Below are 24,609 nucleotides of genomic sequence, written 5' to 3'. Positions count from 1 at the left end.
CTGAATGGTACCTCCTGGGGAGCGGACCAAGTGGTCCTTCTCCGCCTCTATCGTGCCTTAGTGCGCTCGAAATTGTACTATGGAAGCATAGTCTACTCCTCTGCTCGGCCGTCTATTCTTCGGCGTCTCGACTCTCTCCACCACCGTGGATTACATTTAGTGTCTGGAGCTTTTTACACCAGCCCTGTGGAAAGCCTTTATGCTGAGACTGCTGAACCTCCGCTGTCCAATCGGCGAGCAGTCCTTCTGAGTCGTTATGCCAGCCATCTGTCTTCTGTGCCTGCTAATCCAGCCCATGATATATTTTTCGACGCCTCCTTTGATGTAGGGTATGCAGGCCGCCCCTCCTCCCTACTACCACCAGGAGTCCGCTTCCGTCAACTGCTCCATTCTCTTTCCTTCCGCTTTCCTAAAACCTTCATGACAACTTGGGGTACAGCACCGCCTTGGCTCCGTCCCCGGAACTGCCTGCTCCGTGACCTTTGTCGATTTCCCAAGGATGGTACCCCTTCACTTGTTTATCGTCGGGCATTTGCTGCTCTATGTGCACAAATGACGGAAGCCACATTTATTTACACCGATGACTCGAAAACATCGTTAGGTGTAGGGAGTGCCTATGTTGTTGGCGACACCCCAAATCACTTTCGGCTTCCCGACCAGTGTTCGGTCTATACTGCGGAGCTTTACGCTGTTCTCCAGGCTGTCCACTACATCCGCCGCCATCAGCGGATACAGTACGTTATCTGCTCCGATTCTCTCAGCTCTCTCCTCAGTCTCCAAGCTCTTTACCCTGTGCACCTTCTGGTCCACCGGATTCAGGACTGTCTGCGCTTGCTCCACCTGGGGGGCGTCTTGGTGGCGTTCCTCTGGCTCCCGGGACACGTTGGTATCTGCGGAAATGAGGGGCCGATATTGCAGCCAAGGCTGCAGTCTCTCTTCTTCGGCCAGCAATTCAGTCGATTCCCGTCGCCGATCTCCAGAGCATTTTATGTCGTCGTGTTGTTCATTTATGGCGCGCGCACTGGTCGACACTTCCCCAAAATAAATTGCGGGACGTAAAAACTCTTCCTTGTGCTTGGACCTCTTTCTCCCGAACACGTCGTCGGGAGGAGGTAATTTTAACTAGACTCTGGATAGGGCACTGTCTTTTTAGCCATCGACATCTTTTAAGCGGCGATCCTCCCCCACTCCGTCCCCCCTGCTCTCAGTTGTGGACGGTAAGACACCTTTTAATTGAGTGCCCCTATTTTACTCCGTTACGCGCCCGTCTACAGCTGTCGCCTGATATATCGTCAATTTTAGCAGATGACACGCGATCGGCCGATCGCGTTCTAGAGTTCATTCGTGCCAGTGAAATGACGTCAGTCATTTGAAGTTTTTTTTTTTTTTTTTCCTTGGGGGGGGGGGGGGGACAACCTACCCCCTTCTGTAGTGAATTTTTAAGCCTTCCTTCTGCTTTTAGTTTCTCCAATTTTATGACTTTCGTTCCCATTGCTGCTGGTTTCCGTTTTCGGTTTTTTACTGCTTCCTAAGTCACAGACCGGGCGCTAATGACCTTAGAAGTTTTGCGCCCTAAAACCTAAAAAAAAAAAACCAAAAACCCCATTCATATTGCTGGAAATATCTATTGTTTTGATGAGAATAAAATATCTTCCAATGCCTCACTAGTCATCACATTTAAATATTATTGAACTGTTGTGTTCTAAAAGTGAAGTAAATGCCTGCCGTCCTCCTCCAGCTTTCCTCAAAGAACTGGATTTATACACATTATTCCTCAGAAAGATTCTTGCTGTTTCCTTCTTCTTTGAAGATACGAGTCATAAGTGAACAACACCATTATTCACAATCATACCAAAAGACAAGTTCTGATTGAAAGTAGAATCAGTACATTCAACATTCATAAATGCTTCAGTGGTAGGATGTGATATGTATTTAGATCTACATGTTTTAGTTTCATAATGCTTTTGCTTGAGTCTTCTTAGACCTTTGAGTTATTTACCTATCTGAGTTACCTAAACATATTTTGGCAGTATTACAGGGTAGAGATGAAGCTTGTGCACAACTTTTTCATGATAGGCTGAAACATGAGATTCATATGGGGCGTAGGATGAAACTCAAGTGCATGCATCACTTGTGATGTATTTGACAAGGGCGCTGCAACAGTCACAAGGTAATGTATGGTGCTTAGCAAGGAAAACATCAGAAATTGAGTTATTTTTGAGCCCTGAAATTCCTATAAAGTGAAGAGGGTAAGATGATTTGAATTTTGCATTATGAAATGTTCTTGGGTATTCAGCTGGTTGGCATCATCGCACAATGACCTGTACACTTCATTCTATTCTTAAGGAATTGTCTTACCTTACGCATACCCTTTCAGTGACTTTCACGAAGAAAGGCAATGTGTATCGAGCAGATCAAACATTTTGGACCCGGTGCCAAAATGTGGATCCTGCAGCTCTTCAACTATAGCTGTGAAACTTATAATATCCCTAGGATGTGGAAAAGGCAGGGATAATGACACTGCTGCAGCCTGGAAAGGAACCGGACTTGCCAAAGAACTAGCAATCTGTATCAGTTCTTTGTCACCTTATAAATTGTATGAAAGACTCATTTTGAACTGCATGGCAGACTATCAATTTGAAACTTATCCCTCAGCAAGCTGGTTTTACACCTGGAAAATCATGCATAATCCAAATTCTGTACTTAGCAGAACATATAAAAAGACCTCTTCTTTGCACACAATACAATCACCTATAGATTGTTTTTCCAGAAATTCTGTAACAAACTTGGAGACTAACAGTTTGTCAGTATTGATGCGACTCACGTACAAAACACAGTCTTATGTCATTCTTGGTGGGGAGAAAGAGCCGATGGAGACACCTAATCATAGTCAGTTTTTCCTATATGCATATCATCTTGCAATCACGACTTGAGGAGGACTTTAGAGGACATATAGCAGAAGCTAGATAAAACAGTGAGAGACTTGTCAGATTATTATCAATATAGTTCCTGTAAATTGAATCCTTCGAAGGCTCAAGTAAGCACTTTCCATGTTCGACCTCGGCAAGCAAAGCAAAAGCTGAATGTTTTCTGGAATTATACACATTGGAACATTCAGGTAAACCATCCTATTTTATTGTGGTGTTGGATAGACGTCTAACATGTAGATACCACAGCAAAAAGATCAGTCAGAAGGTGGCCTCCAGTAACAATATTTTGTGAAAACTCATGAATAGCAAATGGCGAGCAAAACTTACTGTCCTTAGAACTTCTGCACAAGCACTGTGCTTGTATGTGACTGAATACTCCTGTCCAGTGTGGACCAAATCAACCCTCACAAAGAAATTTGACATCCTTAAGAAACCATGTTGAATAACAATGGGGTCTGTGAAGTCCATGCCCCTAACAAAGCTTTACAGAGCTGCTGGTCTTGCAAGTCCCAGATCCCAAAGAACATCTAACAAATTCACAGAGAGGATCAGACAAACCATCAATGATCAACATCCTCTTTTTGGCGCTGAGTTTGAGCCTGGATGAGTGAGGTTCCATAAAAGGTTCTTAAACATGGGCATTCAGGAATCATCATCTTAGTATCTACCAGCACACATAGTGCCTGACAGCTCCACAAGAAGCTGTAAAACATGGAAGACCCTGAATTGTGTATGAATAGGGGTGGCTGTGTGAAAAAAGATGACCGGTGAGGTTCATGGTAAAGTGGATGATGATAAGTGTGATTGTGGTGCTGTGCAAGACATGGAACAACTCATGGCCTGTCCTTACAGATGCAACCTCAACAATTTGTGGCTGGACAAAAAAGAATCATCCCTGGATGTGGCTCAACACTGTCATGTGGCATCAACCAGTGGCCTCTGGAGCAACATAAGTAGGTCTGCATAGTGAATAACAGCCAGACTTTTGTGTTCACTTGGTTGATGTTATTACACTACATTCTGGCTGCATCATTGACAGCGAGTATAGCATTTTTGATGAACTCACTACGGTTTACTGTGTTGTTCGGATTCTGAGTTACTGTTTATTGAAGATTATGAGTGGACTTGTACTTTGTGTAAACTGTCTTTGAGCCTTATGTTCACTAAAGTAGATGTGTTTCACATCTCAACATTGGCAATGAACCTGCAGTGCTACAATATGTACCCAACATTAATGAGAGTTGTGGGAGCTAAACAACAATAAATGCTCTTACTTCAAAAACAGCTCACATCTTGAGAGCAACTGCAGATGGCCATGCAACAGCAACAGTCAACAGTATTTTGAACTACATCATCTATGACACATGTGGTTCCACCATTCCCATTATTTCATGGTGGCACTGATGAATGAGAAATGTACCTGCATTGACGACAGTCTGTTGTTTTGCTGCTTCCGAGTTAAATAATCCTGATCTTCAGAAATCATTCTTTTTTATTTTGATTGTCTCTGGAAGTAGTGTGTCTTCTTAGAAAACTAAACCCCACTTGAAGATACTGATATGCTGTCATTCTCCAGGATCTGTGAAGTGGCTTTTGACTGATAGTCACAAATTGCATACTGTTTTCCAGATTGGAATTCTATCACTGTTGGAAGTTGCAATCTGAATCACATTTTGTCTGGGCATCAGATCTTAAAGCTTTGAGTTGTCATTGCAATTTTGTGTGTGCAAATTAACAATACAAATAATTATACCCTGCTTCTCTAAGCAGGGCCTGGTTGCTTCTATACATTGATAAAGAAGTGCGTACTTGGATCCGTCTTTGAAAGAAATTCTCAATCTTGTGCAAAGTTTTGCATTCTAACAAGAGACTGAAAAGCACTGACAAACACACTCTGAAGTTTCAAAATTGTGCATGGCTACAAGGGACAAACAGCTGGCTCAGCCAGAACAGGAGCAGGCTGCACTTTGGAACAGTAATAGGAAACGACAGAATTCATCAAAGGGCACACTCTTGAAGCAAAAATAGGTAAACTACTTTTCTGTAGCATAGTTCAGATTCTAAATGTTCTTCAAGTAATTCTAATCACAGTTGAGCATCACATTCCCACCAAACACCGCTCCACTGCTTCCTTGTTCCAAATCTGCATTTGTTGTGAGAAATGTGGTCCTGTTAGCAATTTTTGTAATTCGTGAGCATCTTGTAAGGCCACTAGTGATTCAGTGCATAAAATTCTACTTTTAGTAAAGATGGAAATGGACAAGCCACAAAAATTAATAGGTTTACAAATCTTAAATAAAACAATAGTATTTTGAATGGACATAAGAGCTTCAGCAATGCTTATCGATTGGAATATTTGTGTAGCTCTTGGATCACTTTTATTACATTCATGTGCCAAGAAAAGTATGTCATGTAGAGCACATGAGCTAGAAATAAAAGGAACATTTTGAGTTGAAGTATCGTATCAGTGTTTATCAACAATCTAGGAAAAGACTGATTGCTACTTACTGTGAACAAGACATGTTATGTTGCAGACAGGCAAAATCAAGACACTTACCTTAAGCTTTCAGCCACAGACTTTATCAGCAAAAGAGAAACACACACCATTCATACGCACAAGCAAGCACACATCAAGCACATGACTGCCATCTCCCAGTCGTGTGCATGAGGTGTGCTTGTTTGTATGTATGAGTGGTGTGTGTTTCTCTTTTGCTGGTGAAGGCTGTGGCTGAAAACTTTGTGTAAGTGCCTGTTAATTTTGCCTATCTGCAATTTAACATTCTACCTTACAGTAAGTAGCACTCTCTCTCTTCCTACACTGTTGATATTCCTACCTGGAGTTTCCATTGTTTCTAATCAGTTTATAACTAGACAGATTTCCTTTTTGGTCTCTAGTCCATTGAATGTAGGCAATAGCTTTGGCCTAGATGCTTTCAGTCAGTTTGGATTCTCAGTTAACCACAAAATCCAGTTACTGTCCACCAAGAAAATCCACTTAGTGTCCACTGAGGTTCTGTGCCAAGCAATTGATAGCCACTAATGGCAGTGCCAGCACCAGTAGCATCACCACAAATCTTGTAACTGCTGATACTCAACAGGTGCCAATGACTGACTTCCTGCACCGCAACATCAGCAGACAGATGCAGCCTTAGCTGATTCCGTGCTGTGTCCACTTGTGGGGACCACAGCACCAACACCTCACTATTCCAATTGATGCCATCACCACACTGGAAGCGGGACTCAGCTTTAGCTCCTCAATGCACAGCATGAGGGACATTGAGATGGAAGAATCCCAAACAGTTACATCTGTGGCGTACTCAGCAAGTTCTACCATGGGCTGCATGTAAGGAGAAGAAAGCCACCACATTGGGGGGACACACACAACAAGTGGGAAGGAGGGTATGCATCCATTTTCTACCTACTTGAAAAATATTGTAAATGTTATACACCTGTAATGTGAGACTGCGGCTACTCATGGGACACTGCTGTTGATAGCCATTGTCGATGTCCTACAAGATATCACTTCTACTTACATTATTACCCTCTCTGGCCTGTACTTTGACAACTTTGTTCTTATTGCTGTAATGAGTGGTGTATAATAAATGCACATAAGTCTCATTGACATGTGTAACACACCTCCCACAATTTCTGTACTTCTCAGTGACTCAGAAATATTGTGACCTGTGTTTGTGAACGTGTTCCTTTCTTGGTAATAATTTCCACTTTTTTGTCATTTTCTCCATCTGTATCTTAAATCATTACCCATATTTTGTGGAACCCATTGACTCAGTCATAAAGTTCTTTTTTCTAAACTTGAAGCTCTGCTTTCATGATTCAATGTTCGCCAGGGAATAACATATTGTTCAACGAATGACCCATCTACTAGATTGGTGAAGGGGGGTAATGCTCACTATGTCTGTGGTATTTTCGTTAAAGCCACATGTGTTCCCCAGGTCATTCTAAATGGCAAGTGCCTCAGGAAGCATTGCCTTCACTTTCAGGGTGTGGGCTTAGTGAACCAATGTTCCCTGAGATGGGGTCTGGTGAGTGCTGCCAATTCTCTGTAAGTTTTGGGAATGCTTCAGTGACCAATGTGTGGTGTGGTGATGGATTGTTGTGCGTAACAGGGAACGAGGATCTTTGCGTTACCACTTCTATCACAGGGATGGTGTAAAACTGTAGAAATAGAAAATTTTGAAGGCATATTCTATGCCAGTGAGATGCATGGCTGTTGAGGTGCAACACTCATTAGCGGACACCCTTTGCAGCACCTGCCACTATCTCTGTTGTATATGGCTCTCCCTGAGTGGACTCACTAGCTCTTGTGGAACCAAGATGGAACTATCAAACTTTTTCCAATTATTTTCCAGCGGAATGGGTGTGTTTTTGGTGGGTGTCAACACTGAACCCAGCAAGAGAGTTTGTGTATCCAGTGCTCCTGATACAGGGATAATTCCAAATACTTTAGTCTGTAGTAACAGAACACATGATGTTAGACAAAATGTGTTTTAATAAATAAAAGAAAGCATGGTAACTCTGAGGAAGGTTCACTTCTTACATTCAAAAGGGTTTACTGGGCATTCCTACCGCCCTAAAACTATGAAAGTGATTGAGAAATGGGGACACTGTTGGTTGAAATGTCTAGTTCCCAACTAGCACCAAACCTCCAGGCAGCTAAATTCTTCTGGCAGTATGCCATCAAAAAAGAGCTTTAGATATAGGATAGGTGTTCTGTCATGTATAGATATTATTGGTATTTCTGGAGAAGAAATGAAAGATGAGTGGACTCAAGAAGGTGCAGCTGGCATGCAAAACAGCTGAAAAGAGCAGATAGCAAACTGCAGTAATTAGATTCCTTGATTCCTACACTCACTAACACAATGTTTCCAGAGCATATCAACGCAGGTTTCAATTATTTAAGTATGAGGCCTTATATACCCAACTGAATATGCTGTTTCAAATGCCGGAGCTTTGGGCACACCACTCTAGCCTGTAAGGGAGATGCGACTTGTGGCAAATGTGGTAAGACGACTCATGAAGGAGTCATCCTGTCCAAAGTGTATTAACTGCTCAGGAGATGGCCCATTCTGCAGTAGAGGTTACAGTGTCTACCTTAAAGAAAGGAAGGCACAAGAGCTAAAAACAACAAAACATATTCTGTATGGTGAGATAAAAAAGATCTATAAAGCAATGCAGTGTTTCACTTTCACTGCTTCAGCTCTCAAAAAGCCCATTCAGAAGGCTGATGCCTGTTCACAAACTGAGGTTAATAGTGCCTGTGTTTGTAAGTGCAGTTGCAACAGTGTCATCTCTAAAGCATTAGACATCAGAAGAGGACAGGCCATAAACTGCCAGACCATGTAATGTCATTCTATCTGATGGTTGTAATGATTCTGTTTCTGAAACAATGGAATATGAAGTCTGCCTGAAGCTACCATCAAGCTCCATGACTAAGCGTCCAGCAGTCACTGGATACCCACCCTGGTGGAGACAAGACAGGGTGAAAGAAAAACCTCACTGATAAAATGGCTCTCATGCTATAGTGGAACATTAATGAGTTCACAAACACATGTAGAGGAAGTGAGATTCCTAGCAGGAGAATGTTCCTTGTGGTTTTGTTTAACAGAAACACATTTTAAACTTACTGACTCACTTGTGCTATGAAGCCATATCCTCCACCACAAGGATGACCTGACTGGGGAAATTGCCAAGTGTGGGGTCACTGTGTTTCTAAATAACGCACACCACTCCTCTGCTCCGTCCCAGGTTACTGACATGCAAGTAGTTGCAGTTGAAATTTATATGGGTCAAAGGACTAATATATACTCTGTGTACTTGTCACTATGAGATGCTATAGTTTCTCTCACAGATCTTACAGGACAACACCTAACAAGTCCTCAGTGCCCTTAATGTATTAATGGGTTCAAAAACTACTTGCTCCAGAGACTCAGCTTTAGAGAGCCTAATGATGTCTTATGAGCTGTGTATGCTCAACAAGGACAAGTCAACTCTTTTCAATGTTGTTACTGGATCATCTTCAGTCACAGACCTTTATTTGTGCTCTACAGCCCTTGTAGATTCAGTACAGTGGGAAGTCACTATTGAACTTCATTCTGGTGCCCACTTCCCACTCAGGATCCAGCTGCCAATTGCAGCAATACTTGAAAATAAATCACCAATGTGAATGAATAGCAGAGCAAAGTGGATGCTGTTCAGCCACCTGACTGCTTGAACAACAAGGCAGTGTCCAGGAATGCGTGGATCACATCAGATGTAATGATCAACCGTGCTCCCGGCTTATGCATCCTAAAATCATCAGGTCTCCATAGAAGGCAGCCTGTATCTTGGTAGGCCGATGAGTGCTGCTCAGCAATCCATCTTAGACATGTGGCTGTGTGATGTTTTAAGTGCCCCCAACCACAGGAAATCTTACAGACTTTCACATAGTAAGAGCAAGAGCTACACACACAAGAAAGGAGAGCAAGAAAAAGTCATGGAAAGCATTCCTGCACTTTATCAACAGCTCCACTTGTTCTAAAAAGAAGTATGGGAAGTCATCAGGAGGATTTCTAGTAAATACAATTGGGTACTTATAGCAATGGTGCTGAAGCAGGGGTGTCTGCAACAATGCCTGATGCAAGAGCATTTTGTGATGACTACTGCCCTGTTAGCCAGGCTCCAGTGTTCTACCGCTACCATGTGACCATTGAGATGGGTGAGTTGGACTTGATACCCAACAATTTTCTGTCATACACCTGCCCTTTCTCCATGTAGGATCTGTATTCAAGACTGTCTGAGGCTCGTGATACAGTGCCCAGTCATGACCAAATCCAATACAGCATGTTGCGAAACTTGCAAATAACATTTAAAAAATCATCCTAGACTGTTTGAACTCAATATGACGGACAGGGCAGTTTCCTAACTCATGAAGAGAGGAAACTCTGATACATCTTCTCAAGTCAGGAAAGGACTAAAATTGTCCCAGCAGTTACAGAAGCATCGTCTTATCAGTCTATGTATAAAGACCTTAGAGCAAATGGTCAGTTGTCATCTTGTCTGGAAATTAGAGACCAAGCAGCTCCTTAGCCACTCGCAGATTGTATCCAGGAAATGTTGATCCACTGTTGACAACCTGACCCTGCTAGAGGTGCTATTCAGCTGGCTTTCCTATGCAGGAAGCGTTGTGTAAGGACATTTTTTGACATCAGTAAGGTGTACTTGGAGACTCAATATTTTAGGACAGTTATATCAGTGGGGCCTTTGTGGCTCCTATCATTGTTCATTCAGTCCTCCTTACCAAAGGGTATGAGTTGGTGACATGCTCTCAGATTGTTTTGAGCAGAAGAATAATGTTCCCCAGGGAGATATTGTAAGAGTCACCCATCCTCTTTGCCATAGCCGTAAACAACCTAATGTCTGCGGCAAGAAGACCTGAACAATGCTTCTTATTTGTGGATGATTTTGTAGTTTTTTGTCCTGCATATGACACTGCAACAGCCACTCATCAGGTGTAATGAAAAGGTTGAAGGAGTGGGCTGCAAAGACAGGTTTTTATGTTTTCTACAGGTAATTTTGAGTGTGTGTGTGTGGGGGGGGGGGGGGGGATGGAGGGGGTGTCGTGTTTGTTGATTTTAACCATTCTCATCGTATTTTTAAATTACCCGACATACAAACACATTTGCATTTTAAAGATTCTGTGATGGTTCTGGGCCCAGAAAGCACTTAACATTTTAAAATGCCTTAGCCACAGATCTTGCGGAGTGGACAGGGTGCATCTGTTCCAGTTTTACAGGGCTTTTGTGAGACTGCAGCTACACTGTTCGAGCACACTATACAAATAGGTGAAACCTTCTTACCCGAAAATCATTTGACACATGCTATCATGATGGGATCAGGTTGACCATAGGTACTTACGGGACCAGCCCGTACCCAGTTCTGTGGTAGGCTGGGAAGCTGCCACTCACCATCGAACAGCAACTCCTCATTGTATGTCAAGCAAACAAGATCCTTACTGTTCCCAATTCTCTAGCATATCATACTGTTGCTTTTCTGGCTGTGGAAAACTTTTTCCTCAAATTGTCCACAAGCAACCAGGCCATTTGGGATCTTTGTGAAGCATGTGCTGAGGTTGCTTGGTGTGGTGTAAGTAGAAACCCAAATCCAGGGCTGGAACCGACTGCCACCCTTGGTTACTGCTGAGGCCCAGAGTAATTTTAGATTTACTATGCAATAACCTGCACTTCTGCTCTGTTTTTAATACAATATTTTATGATGTTTTGAATGAGCACCGTAACTATATAACCATATTCACAGATGGGTCTAAACAGGGGGACTTCATTGGCTGCTCTCTTGGTTTCCCTGATTGTGTCCTCAAGATCTGGTTACCTCAAGAATTCATTGTGTTCAATGCAGAATTGTACATGATCTTGAGGGTACTGGATCAGATGACATGTGTTCTGACTGCTATATTCTTCATCTGTTCTGACTTTCTGAGTGTGTGCAGCTCTTTACAACACATGTACCCAGCTGGTAAAGTAGTCCAGAACATCCATCTCCACCGGCAAAGGCTCAGGAAGGAGGTGGTTTTTTCTGCTACTAAGGTACATGGGTATTAGTGGAAATTAAATGTAGCAACTAAGTAGGCGTGTCACAATAATCGGATAGCTCAGTGTGCTCTCCCATTATAAGCTATCACTTCACTGTTGAGGTACAGAGTTGTGCATATATGGGAAAAAGAGTGGCTGGCAGAGACAGACAGTAAGCTGTGCTTAATAAAGCCAACAGCTGTGCGATAGCATAGCTTCTTCCAGCCACACAGATGGGATGACGTGCTTCTCACTTCTCTTTGCATAGGACAAAACACTATTGTGCATGGTTTCTTATTTTAATGAGAGGACCCTCCAGTGTGATGTGCTTGTGGCATGCAGATCTCGGTGCCCAATGTTCTAGTAGATTTAATATAACTGGGTCAATAAAAACTGTACTCGCCAAGCGGTAAAATGAGAAAAACACACAAAAGTTATGGAGATATGCAAGTTTTTGAAGCCAATGGTATTGAAGGGAAAAGAAAGGGGTTGAAGTAAAAGTACTGGTGAGGCTTAGGAAATGGGGAGAGGCACGGAAAAGTCACCTAGAACCTTGGGTCAGGAGAGACTTATTGAATGGGATAAGAAGGAAACTCTTTCTTTCTCATCCTGTCCGGTAAGGCTCCCCTGACCCAGGGTTCTGGGTGACTTTCCCATAATTGTCACCATTTCCTAATCCTTCACAATCCTTTTCCTTCATCTCTCTTCCTTTCCTTTCAGTTCTTCTGCAAGAAGAAGGAGCCACTAGTTCCAAAAGTTTGCACATTACCCAAACTTTTATATGTGTTTTCTCCTGCCACCAGCAGGTTAGTAGTGTTTCTTACCTGTCTAGTCATGTTTAAAAAAAAAAAAATATTATTTTCATTGACACATTTTAGTGGATTGTGTTCTAAATTCTGACAAGAGGGCAGCAGATAATTTGCAGACAGATTTGCCCTCTATCTCAATGATACAAATGATACGATTACAAGATTCTGTGCAATGTTCAACTTTTTCCCCAAAATTTTAGGGAACTTTGTAACGTATTATCAGGGTGTCTGACTCATGTATGTATTTTGTAAGTTATCAGTGAGCCACATATACCTATGTAATTATTTTAGCTTTCCTCTTGTATGACTTGTGTTTTAATTATCAATTTTAGAACATCTGACTGTATTTACATTATCTTGAAGTTTGTGAGCTAGTGTGATTGTGTGACTGTGAGTGAGGCTGTTAGATGATTCAGTTTCCTTGTCATCCTGAATCCTCCCCTTCACCACTATCTTTTCTGACCTGGACAGATTGGAATTACCTTTACAACATGTTCTCTGTTCCCAAAATTAACCCCTCCCACCCCCCACCCCAACCTGTGCTAATCTAATATCTCCAAAACCTCCACCCAAGAGTTTCTGTCCCCTCTGTCCTATCACCTCCTCCCCAAGTTATGTCCCCTCACCCTCATGGTGTGCTGCTCGATGCCAATTCACCTACCAGTCTTCTCCCCTTCTGTGATAATATTTTCCACTCCCAATCCCCCTCCCAGTCTCTTTACACTACACCTGACAACCTTGTCCGCTGCCATCAAGTCTCTCACAGACAGTGCTCTTCTCTCGCCACACCTGTATCCTGCTATATCCCTCTCCTCCCCTCTCTTCTCCCCACTCCTGATCACTGCTTTCAGTGAACACAACATTTGCATTTTGACCCCAACTGTCAGAGATAGCTGTCACGTGTGCATGATGTGTGCCTGTTTGTATGAATATATGTATGTTTTCTATTCTTAAGAAGGCTTTGACCAAAAGCTCAATGTGTAACAGTCTTTATGTTATGCCTGTCTGCAACTCAGTGTGTCATCTTTACGGTGAGTAGCAATCTATCATTTTCATAATATTGTTGATATTCCAACCTGGCCTTTCCATTGTTAGATATGTAGTTTAATTACACAAGTACCGAATGTACAACATATTTTTTCTACTATTACTACTACTAATACTGTTAGTGTTGCTTCCATTGTCACTGTAAATGTGTAACTGTTGGTGATGTATTTCAAACATACTTGTGTAGTTTTCGTATTCATTGAAAGTTAATTATATTTTATTTTCAGATGCAGTCACTGTGCTGATAGAAATGGCAAACAGTTATTCTTTCTTGTAAAGAAAGGGACTGACTCAACGTTATTATGGAAGGGAACTGTTAAAATATTGTGTGTAAAATATGACCCTTCTACAAAACAAATCGAAGGGCATAGGCTCTTCAGCCTCGGTGACTTTTTAAAAGTAAGTGTTAGTTCAGTTTCCTTTTATTTCACTGTATTGCATTGCCTTCAGTTCACACAGAATTTACCATTACTGTTATGCAGGAGGGCATTTAAAATTTCTTCCAATGTAATTTTTTTCTGCAAAGTATAATTCAGTGCTGTATAGCCAGATTTCCATGTCTAACAGGTACAATGTTCTGCCAACGGACCACATTGCCAAAATGTTACACCATTGGACACAAAGATACACCCATAAATTTCTTTCATCGATTACCCTGAGAGGAAGTGAACAGTCACAACCCTTTTCTTGTTTTAGGTTTGCCGGTCTCTTCAGAGTCAACTGCTAGTAGCAGAGCAAAGCAGTGATTGTGCAACCAACCAGCCAGTGACTGGAATGGAAGTTAACAACGGCCAGCATAATGGCAGTACCTCTAATACCTTTGAAAGCTCAGCATTAATGTCAGAGTCACATAGTTTGCCTACTCAGAGGTTAATTAACACATCCATGATACTGGAGGAGAGAGCCACACTTACAAGTGGTGCTAATGATTGCTGCATTTGTTTGGAGAGAAAACCAGATATAGTTTTGCCATGCACTCACAGCTACTGTGTGGTTTGTATAGAACAGTGGTAAGTTGTTTGCTAATATACAGGCATTTGAATGTAGTGGGTATGGCTGTAAGTATTTTATGTCTGGTTGAAGTCACTTTACTGGATGACCACCACACCTCCTCACTCTTCCCCAAGAAATTGTTTTTTTTCTGGAAATATGTTAAAACATTTTTATCTATCCTTTCATTGTTCTTCTACTTCCCTCTATTGTCATAAATGGTGATTATGTGGGTCGAGGGGAAAGGATTGTCACAGCAAGAGGGAGCGGAGGAAACTACATACAACTAGCCCAGCTCGGGTGTACTGCTCTTCAAATAACAGTGTAGGAGAGAATTATATTATTACAAGACTAGTAAGCTTTGTGCCACAGATGTTTGCTCTAAAATTCAGATTTAGAAGCCTAGCTATGAAATCCACAATAACTGGATAGCTCAGTGTATGAAATAACTTACTGTCCTTACCCCACCTCTATGGTTTGCAACAAAGGAGTCCTCACATCTTACTCTTTTTTTCTAATTATTGACAAATTCTGCTCTCTGAATTTACATCTATATGTATACTCCACCAGCCACTTTATCATGTGTGGCAGAAGGTACTTGGTACCTCCCACAACATCCACCCCCCTCCTTCCTCTGATCCATTCACAAATGGAACAAGGAGAAGATGCTTGTTTGTGGACATCTGTATCATTTCTAATTTCTCTGATTTTCTCATCATGATCATTTCACAAGGAATATATGGGAGGACACACTGTACTGACTGATCATTCCTGAACTGTAAGTTCTTTGGATTTTAACAGTAGACTTCTCCATAGATCACAATGCTTCTCTTGTAGCATCTGTCAGTGGAGTTTGTTGAACATCTCTGTAACACTCTTGTGTTGACAAAATGATCCCATAACAAAGTGTGCTGATCTTTGTTGGATATTCTGTATCTCTTCTATTAATCATACATGGTAAGAGCAGTAGACCAATGAGCAAGTCACAATAGACCAATCAGCAAGTCACAAGAATCAGTCAAAAAAGTGTGTTGAAATTCTCTCCTTTTGCAGAGGAATTACATTTCTTTAAGATTCTCCCAATGAATCTCTCCTTAAAATCTCCTTATCCTGCTGCTGCCCCCCCCCCCTCCGCTGCTCCCCCCGCTGCTCCCCCTGCTACTGCCCCCCCACTGCTGCCCCCCGCTGCTACCCCTCCGCTGCCCCCCGCTGCTACCCCCGCTGCTGCCCCCCCGCTGCCCCCCCCACTGCTCCTCCCCCTCGCTGCTCCCCCCCTCCACTGCTCCCCCCCTCGCTGCTCCCCCCCACGCTGCTCCACCCCTCGCTGCTCCCCCTCGCTGTTCCCCCCGCTGCTCCCCCCCCCCGCTGCTCCCCCCCGCTGCTCCGTCCCCCCCGCTGCTCCGTCCCCCCCGCTGCTCCGCCCCCCCCGCTGCTCCCCCCCCCCGCTGCTCCCCCCCGCTGCTCCCCCCCGCATCTCCCCCCCTCCTGCTCTCCCCCGCTGCTCGCCCCCCGCTGCTCGCCCCCCGCTGCTCGCCCCCCGCTGCTCGCCCCCCGCTGCTCGCCCCCCGCTGCTCTCCCCCCCACTGCTCTCCCCCCGCTGCTCCCCCACTCGCTGCCCCCCCTCGCTGATCCCTCCGCCATGCTGTTCCCCCACTCGCTGCTCCCCCCTCACTGTCCCCCCCACTCGCTGCTCCCCCTCACTGTCCCCCCACTCGCTGCTCCCCCTCACTGTTCCCCCACTCGCTTCTCCCCCCTCACTGATCCCTCCGCCATGCTGCTCCCCTCTCGCTGTTCCCCCTCCCTCCCCATCTCCCGTCTCCCCCTCCCTCCCCCCTCTCCCGCCTCCCCCTCCCCCCCTCTCCCACCTCCCCCCTCTCTACCTCTCTCTCTGCCTACCTCCCTCCCTCCCTCCCTCCCCCTCTCTCCCCCTCCCTCCCTCCCTCCCTCCCTCCCTCCCACCCTCCCTCCCCTTCCTCTATAACCATATCCTTTTGCTCCACTCTCTTTTCATCAATGTCCTCCTCCCCATCCTCCCCCCCCCCTGTATCATTCTCAACCTATCTCCTGGCATGCTCATTGGCTTTTGTAGCCCCTGCATATAGTTCAATAAAACAGGCTGATACTACTCCCACAACACACCTGTCATGTAGGGCAGGCTACACACTAGAGGCTAGAAAATCTTTTGTTTCCATGGCAAGGTTGTACCACATCAGGTGGGAAAAATCAAAAGAAAAATCAAAAAGCAAAGTAACATTGGTTTTTTTTAATTGCCCTGGGGGCAAAGACCACATAAAAAGCAAAATTACATTAGTTATTAATTGTCTTGAAATTGGTGCAAGACTTGTTCAGTATGCTCACCCTGTTGTCTGCTACAAGTTGAAATCTAGAAACAGCATGTTCCACAACAGATTGGAGTAAAAGATTCTGGTAGTGTTTACCAGTGACAGTACAGGTAACAGAACGTACAGGACTCATCTCCTCAAAAAAATATGGCCCTATGACAAGGAATGCTGTCAAGCCACACCATACAGTCATCTTTGCAGAATGAAGTGGTACTGGTTGATGTGCATGCAGATTTTCCATTGGCTATATACTGAAATTCTGCATAATGATATGTACTTGGAGATGGAAATGGGCTTCATCTGTCCATGGAATGTTCTATTGCCTTTGATTGTCCACTTCCATTCAAGCCATAAATTCCAGAACAAACATTTGTCTTCCTGCCTGGTCAGCCAGAAGCAGCTCCTGAACACGGATGATCTTGTATGGATAGTGATGCAGGACGTTTCGTAGGATTTTGTACACCATGCTCACAGGCATGTCCAGCATTCAGGCAGATCCCTGTGCACTGCACATTTGCACACCACCAATCAGTCTGTACGATGATGTGGCCATGGCTTCAACAGACGTTGGATCACCCGCTTTCCTCCCTCTTCTACATTGCACCTTTAAGAATCTGTCTCTTCAAATTTTGTAATCATTTTTTCCAAACCTTTAGCAGAAATCAAATCAATGCTTTTTCCATATCCAGGACTTCTGCAGGGCTACTGGCACCCAGTCACCATTCTTGTAAAAGACTTTTACCAGCAGCACATGATCCTTCATAGAGACAATTATCTTGCACATCTCAGATGCAAACTGAGAAACAGCTGCGTGCTGCACATCTCTTGGTGTGCATATTCTGACACTTAACAGTGCTGTTTATTGGTCAGATTTCCATTAATTGTTTTTCTTTTTTTATGGCATTTCCTCCTTCATCAATAACATGCTGTTCAACTTCGATGTCATTCTGGACAGTGGTTCTATTTCTACATAAATTTGGCACTGGAAGTTTCATTATGGATGCCCTTATCTGCAATAGTCTCATGGAGCCTCCATTGTTATCCATTAAATCATTAATTTGTTATCTGTATAAAACAGAGTGTGTGAATGTGTGTATGTCTCCTCCCAAATCCCTGAACTGAATCCAACCAAATCTGGGACAGATAAAGCAGGCCACACAAGTATCAGCACTATGGGTTTTATAACCTCCTAGCCCCAAAAGTAGTGGAAACAGGGCAGAAACATATTTTCTCCACCCCACAGTGTATAGGCTGTTCTGCATGAGAGGCACTTTGTGGAGAAAGATTTTCCATTGCCTGATTGACCTGCTTTGGAGGGCAGGCTACATGTTGGGGGCAAGAAACAGTTTTCCAGCTGCCAGCAAGCTGCAGGCTTCCCAGTGCCAGGGGGGGGGGGGGGGTAGAGAGAGAGAGAGAGAGAGAGAGAGAGAGAGAGAGAGTCAATGAAATCTAGCACAGAAACAGACCTCACAAGTATCACCAAATAGCTCTTATAGGTGTGGAGACCTGGGCAAAAACATGTTATTTCCAGTTCATGGCATGTAGGCTGTTGCCTGTTAGATCTACCTGCTTTGCATTCAGCCTACATTTCAGGGGCAAGAAATGGCTTACCAGGTCCTGAGATGTAGGCTGCCCTGCATGATAGGTGTGCTGCGTAGTTTCAGCCTGCCTTATTGACCTGCTTTGCGTGGCCATCCTATACATCGAGGTGAAATAAATGAGTTTCAATCCCCTGGCATGTAGCATGCGCTGCATGACAGTTGTGTTGTGGAGTAGTGTTACCTGAGCTTTATTGAACTGAATTGCAGCGACAACACTTCCTAATGAGCATGGCTGGGGACAAGTTGAGATTGATAGAGAGTGGAGGTGGGGAGGTGCATGTGGCAGGTGGATGTTGTTGTGGGGTAGTGAGCAGGTGGGAAAAGGCAGGAGCGGGAGATGGAAAGAGGGAGAGGAAGATATGGTCAGAGGAAGGGGGAGGAAGATTATAGTCAATGAGAAGGGATGAAGGAAATACACAAAGATGGAGGAAAGAGGAGATGAAGAGACAGAGAAAGTGAGGAGGAGGAGCAGACAGACATATATGGGAGGGAGGAGGAGATGGATAGACAGAGGGAGGAATAGGTGACATTACAGAGGAAGAAGAGGAGGTAGAGTTGAATTCAATGTATGTGCTGAATTGATTCGCTGGCGAAGCCTCGGCAAAAAGGCTGGTCTATAGCTATATATACATATAACTGTGCTTATGTATGTACGTATGTATGCGTGTAACAACTCCTCCCAGCTGCCTGGACCAAAGTGGACTAATCTGACACACAAACTCCTTGCCCCCAAGAGGAGTAACGTATGGGCATTTATAATGGTCTAGCTCCAATATTTATGGACCCCACCATATAAGCTGCCCTGTGTGATGTGTCTTCTGTGAGAATGGTATCAACCACCCTTATCGACCTGCTTTTCAGGGTAGCCTACACTCAGTGGGCAAGAAGTGGTTTTCCAACTCCCCTGCCTGGCCAAACAGGCATGTTGTAATGGGGTAGTATTGGTCTGCTTTATCAGCCTACTTTGTGTGACAGCCTACACATCACAGGAAAAAGGATGTCCAAGCCCTTTCCATATAGGCTGGCTGCTTGAAAGGTGTGTTGTGAGAGTAGTACCAGCCTGCTTCATTAAAGTCTTTTTGCAGGACTACATATACAGATGGGCCTGCCTTAGGGAAGGATGAGATAGAGAAGGTGCAGGTGGGGTGGATAGGGAGAGGAGGTGCAGGAGGGGATGAGAGGGAGATGAGGTAGGAGGAGATGTAAAGAAATAGAAAGGTTGGGAAGAGGAGATGGACAGAGAGAGTGGGTGTAGTTCGAGATGGACAGACTTTGGGGGGGGGGGGGGGGATGCTGATGGGATGGTCAGATAGGGAGGCAAGGAGATTATGGGTAGAGAGCGAAGAAAGGAGGAGATGTACCAAGAGTTGAGCTCATTATATGTGACACATGTATGCAGACAAAGCTTCAGGGATGGAGAAAAGGTTTGAGAGAGAGAGAGACAGTACGAGCAGAGCATATGCATATAGTGTAAGAACTGTCTCGAGGTCCCTAGACCAAAGTGAGCCAAATTTGACACACTAACTCCTTGCCTTGAGAGGACTGTCGTAGGGGTGTTTATAACTTGTAGCTCTAATATTTATGGAGATACAGGCATGCATGTTATTTAGGGCCGTGCCAAATAGGCTGCTCTGCACAAAGGGGGTGTTGAGTGGGAATAGTATTGACCTGCTTTGTGGAGCAGCCTACATGTCAGGGACTAGAAACTGTTTTCAATCTCGTGGTACATAGGCTGCTGTATATGACAACCACTTTGTGGGAATAGTAACAGCCTACTTCGTTGACCTGCTGTGCAGGGTCTATACACATGGATGGGCACAGCTGGGGGAAGCTTGAGATGGATAGACGAGGGGACGAGCTCAGAGGGGGGAGGAGAAGATGAACAGAGAGAGAGAGGAGGAGGAAGAGATGGATGGATAGAGGTGGTAGAACAAAAATGGACAGAGAGACAAGGGTAGGAAGTGGTGGACACAGAGGGGGAGGAGGAGAAAGTTGCAATTTTAATATGCCCATACTTTGATTGAATTATGTTTTATACATTCTTTGAAAATGTTGTTATTATGTTAATTATATATTGCTATTATTACTTCGCTACGACTGATAAAACAGTAGAAACAGTCTACCAAAGCTATGCAGATTCTAAGCCACATATGATCGATATCTTACGAACACAGTAAAACACAACGAAATGCACCTTGATAATTATTCATGAAAATAAATATGCTTTTAGCTGTCACTAGGCGTTATGTTCCTAACCCTATGCGGTGCTACGATTACCAGTGTTTTGGCCACAGTTCATGGACAAGCAAATCGTGGCTTTCAGCATTGAAGATTTTTGTGGGGGCACAAAAAATATGTCACATTTGTGATATTATCTAGGTAGCTGCTTACTTTCTGACCAATTTCTTTAATGAATGAATTCTTCTGCAGTCATTCCTGAAACCACACTGATTACGTGGACTGATGATATGTGGAAATTAAAATCTTACCCTTCTGCTGTTATATATATTTTTTTTTAATAGAAAATTTATAACTGTGAGGCAGGCCTAGAGTTTATTTTATCTTTTTACTGTTTTTACCTCAGTATATTTGCCGGTCATGAGATCATTAAAAGATTTAATGATTATCAAGAAGAGAGAATCTGCAAATCCATGACAGATTATTGTTATTATGTTGCTGAGAACCTCATGCTATCCTACAGAAATTGAATTTTTGAGAAATGTTTAATAACATTAGAGCTTGATAAATGGGAAAATTTAGTCTGGACAGTTTCTCTCTGTCATTGTCAGATTTATTTTTGGTGGCAGGAAGTTTACTGTTACCTCCATAAGCATATTCTTCATTTGTAATGTTTGACACTCAAATTCATTTTGTTATCCATGATTTTTTTAGTGAGACTTGTCTCATACTGTTATATAAGGGAAACACTCTTTACAGATAAGTTCTTGTAGTTGCCATTTATTCATGTGTTGAAACCTGGCCTTGTGATGAAGCATTCTTTTCTTAATATAAACTCTTCCCCATTTTTGTAACCAAAATTCCTACTTTTTTGAGTTGTGCAGCCTGACTTTAATTTTGGTAGTGATACAAAAAGGGCTGCATGATCTGATACTCCTGCATATAGAATTTTTTTCTGTTACACTGTAGTTAAGAGCTACTAACAGTATACTAGTAGAGGTTGCAGCGAATGCTACTATTATGGTATATCTGTCAAAGCTTAGCTTTAGCTCATTTGTGGCTATAAGTTTGTTTAACGTGAAGCATTGTTGTCATCAGCTCTAACTTATTAATTGGAGTCAAGGGATACAGCAAATGCCAATGTTATCAGGTTCTGTTCTATTCTATATATTCACAATGAGATAACTGTTGTACACATCATGTGAAGTAGTACTGTTACATTGATTAGGTAGGCAGCTAAATGAATTTCAACCTTTGTATTGAACAATTGCTCTGAATTGCAGATCGCAGGTAAAATTCTGTCAGATATAACCGTAAACTAACATAAATTCTTACCAAGTCAATAAGTTTTAAAGTGTCATAGAATGCTGCAACTCATAATTAATTATAAATATGGAAATTTTTGAAGGAGGTTGATTATATTTCACCAGTTTCAAATTTTCAGAAGTCATTGATGTACAAAACTTATGAAAAATATATTGTTGCAAATCAGTCAGTTATGACTAGTAAAACCAAATGCCTAAGCAGTGGATATATAGCACTAAAAGAGTTGAATTTATTTAAAAATTTAATTCAACAGTACTGTCTCAGATGATAGTAGCATTTTTTGGACAAATAAAATGACTTTCACAGTCGTGAAGGAACTGTTGTATTCTAGATTGCTGTAAGACATGACATACTAAAGGCCAACACTTACCGTGTGACACTGAGATGTTGCTACTAGACTTAAGTTGTTAGTTTCTTCACTTTGTTCATTTTCATTCAGCTGCATTGCATCCTCCTGTATTCATATGACAAGTGAATTAGAACTCCTGAGAGAAGTTTATGATCTTTGATTTCTCTCACTTTTTTCCCGGCATGTAGCTCTGTGTTTTCATACGTCATGGCAGTATTTAATCTGTGCTGTTCATTTACAGGAATGTAAATCACAAGACATGTCCCATATGTCGTGAAGCGTGTGAAAGTACTGATGACAGTTGGGTTATTTCTGAAGTACCAGGAGCCCATGAAATAAATGAAGCAATATGTTCAGCTCTCATGGGATTACCCTCAACATCAGGCACTCCAAAGTGATGCCTCTGACTGTCCAGCACTATCATGTCATAGTTATGAAATAAAATACAGACAAAATACACCTGCACATCTGTTACACGTTTTATGTGTAAGGATGATAGATATGGTTTCATGACCATGAATGGTATGGCCAGCTAGTAGAAATGGAATAATTTTAACAGGTAACTCTTGTTATATTTGACACACATACAAATTTGTAAAATCGTGTTACAGAAACCCAAATCTGAAGTGAAAAGTAAAATTACAATTAATCACTTCTGCATATGTATGTACTGCAGATCCCAAGCTATTTGAAAATTCTTAAAAAAATTGTCATGGAAAAGTGAAGAGAAACTCACTCATTGGTGTAAATATTGTGAATTTTCTGATTATAAATTATTTTGATGTCATACATGTATTGAAGAAACTACACAAGGGATAAAAAATTATTCCATTTTACATTCAATGTTTTAATTTTGTTTCATTATATTCATTATTTGCCATAAACTTTTACCCCCAGCAGCAATATTATTTACCATTTTTCTTTATTCCTCACATTTTCTTTGCCCTTCCTTTTTTCCTTGTAGTGACTGTTGTGGTAGCGGTTTGCAAGTGTGTTGAGTTTCCAGATTGTGAGTCATGACTATATATAAGAAGCCAGTATTAAAAATATATATATTATTGTGATATACCCAACACTGACAATGTAGTGGATTTGTCATTTGGTGGAACAGATTATTTCTTGCCCACTGTTAATGAGATAAATAAGTGAGACAAATAAATTGTATCACTGACTGTTCATCAAGAATTTTGCATATGTTTGTACAAACCTTCTATTGTAACTGCCATTTAGTGATGAAATTGGACATCATTATGAAATTTATATAAATATGTAAAAGTGTTCAAAGTAGGGTTTTCTTGAATGAGATTTTCACCCTGCAGCGGAGTGTGTGCTGATAGGGTGTTCTTCCTTTCCTTGTAATGTAACTTATGAACTTACAAGTTACGATATTATTAAGTTATTTATGGTTATGATGAATATATGTATTTTTGAGAGTACATCACTTTAGTCAGGTTTAAGCAAACATTTATCTTTCTGTGTATGGTAAACAGAAACACTAATGATAAATTTTGTGAAACAGGGAGGTTGCTAACAGTAATTTTCAGAGTTTGTATGCTGCTACCTGTTCACAAGAAAATATTCTAAATACAATCATATTTGTTCGAAAAATAGTTATGTTTAGTAGTAGTTCTTAAGAGGCTTCACAAAAATATTGAACAGGGAAGGCACAAGAGTGTGATAGATGAAGAAAGTATCAGTATCCCCTCACCCTCCTATTTCCCCTCACCCTCCTATTTCTCCTTGCACTCCTCTTTCCCCTTGCCCTCCTCCTACTGCCTCTTGCCTTCCTCATTTCTGTCTGTCAGTCCTATAAGACAATCCATTTTGTTATTGTATTAGTTAGTATCACAGCTATGATGTATTTGCCCTGATATGACTATTTGCTGTAATTGACGTGTAACATTATAATCATTCTCACCACTGCCACAGCTGTGAGCTGTGGGGGTGGGGGGTGAGAGAGTGAGAGGGAGAGGGAGAGAGAGAGAGAGACTAAATTGAAAATGCAATTAATAAATGTCTGATTTGCCATCAGAAAATTCGCAGAAGCATTAGTGTATGATCTTAGGGCACTCTTGAGTGGTATATATTATCTACTTCTCTATTCTAAATTTGCAATTTGCTGAGAAAGTTCCATCATTTATGCAGTTCATTTATAAATTTCCTGTTTTCTTAACTGATTGTGGTATCTGCTATGGTGACACAATATTAAGCAACATGCACTCCGGGTGACTGAAAGGGCCTTAGCCATCAGCACTTTCGAGTCTTATTAAAGTTTAAATCTTAACTCCATTGGTGTTCAGCTGTTATGAGAGATGGATATGTCAAATAAATTCACCTTCATGACTTGATGCTCTAGAAGGGCTTTGTGGCCCAAGAGTTTTGCCACCACCCCCTCACCCGCATCACATTGTCCCCCTCCTCATCCTTCAAGTGCATTTTTCACAGTAAATGA

The 24,609-nt window shown here is 42.4% G+C and overlaps 1 protein-coding gene across 1 annotated transcript in view; it reads left to right on the top strand.

Moving 5' to 3' along the window:
* The window catches only part of LOC126094808 (RING finger protein 141-like), a 47,982-nt gene extending 24,989 nt beyond the window's left edge, over positions 1-22,993 (top strand). Inside the window, exons 2-4 of the mRNA XM_049909379.1 lie at positions 13,599-13,770; positions 14,068-14,381; positions 22,399-22,993. Of these exons, the coding sequence (XP_049765336.1) occupies positions 13,599-13,770; positions 14,068-14,381; positions 22,399-22,555 (643 nt within the window). The 3' untranslated portion in view covers positions 22,556-22,993. The remainder of the gene's footprint in view (positions 1-13,598; positions 13,771-14,067; positions 14,382-22,398) is intronic.
* Positions 22,994-24,609: the final 1,616 nt, after the last annotated feature.

Source organism: Schistocerca cancellata, chromosome 8 (assembly GCF_023864275.1).
Source record: "Schistocerca cancellata isolate TAMUIC-IGC-003103 chromosome 8, iqSchCanc2.1, whole genome shotgun sequence".
Taxonomy (NCBI): domain Eukaryota; kingdom Metazoa; phylum Arthropoda; class Insecta; order Orthoptera; family Acrididae; genus Schistocerca; species Schistocerca cancellata.
The sequence above is the reverse complement of the archived record's forward strand: the minus strand, read 5'-3'. Positions and strand labels throughout refer to the sequence as shown.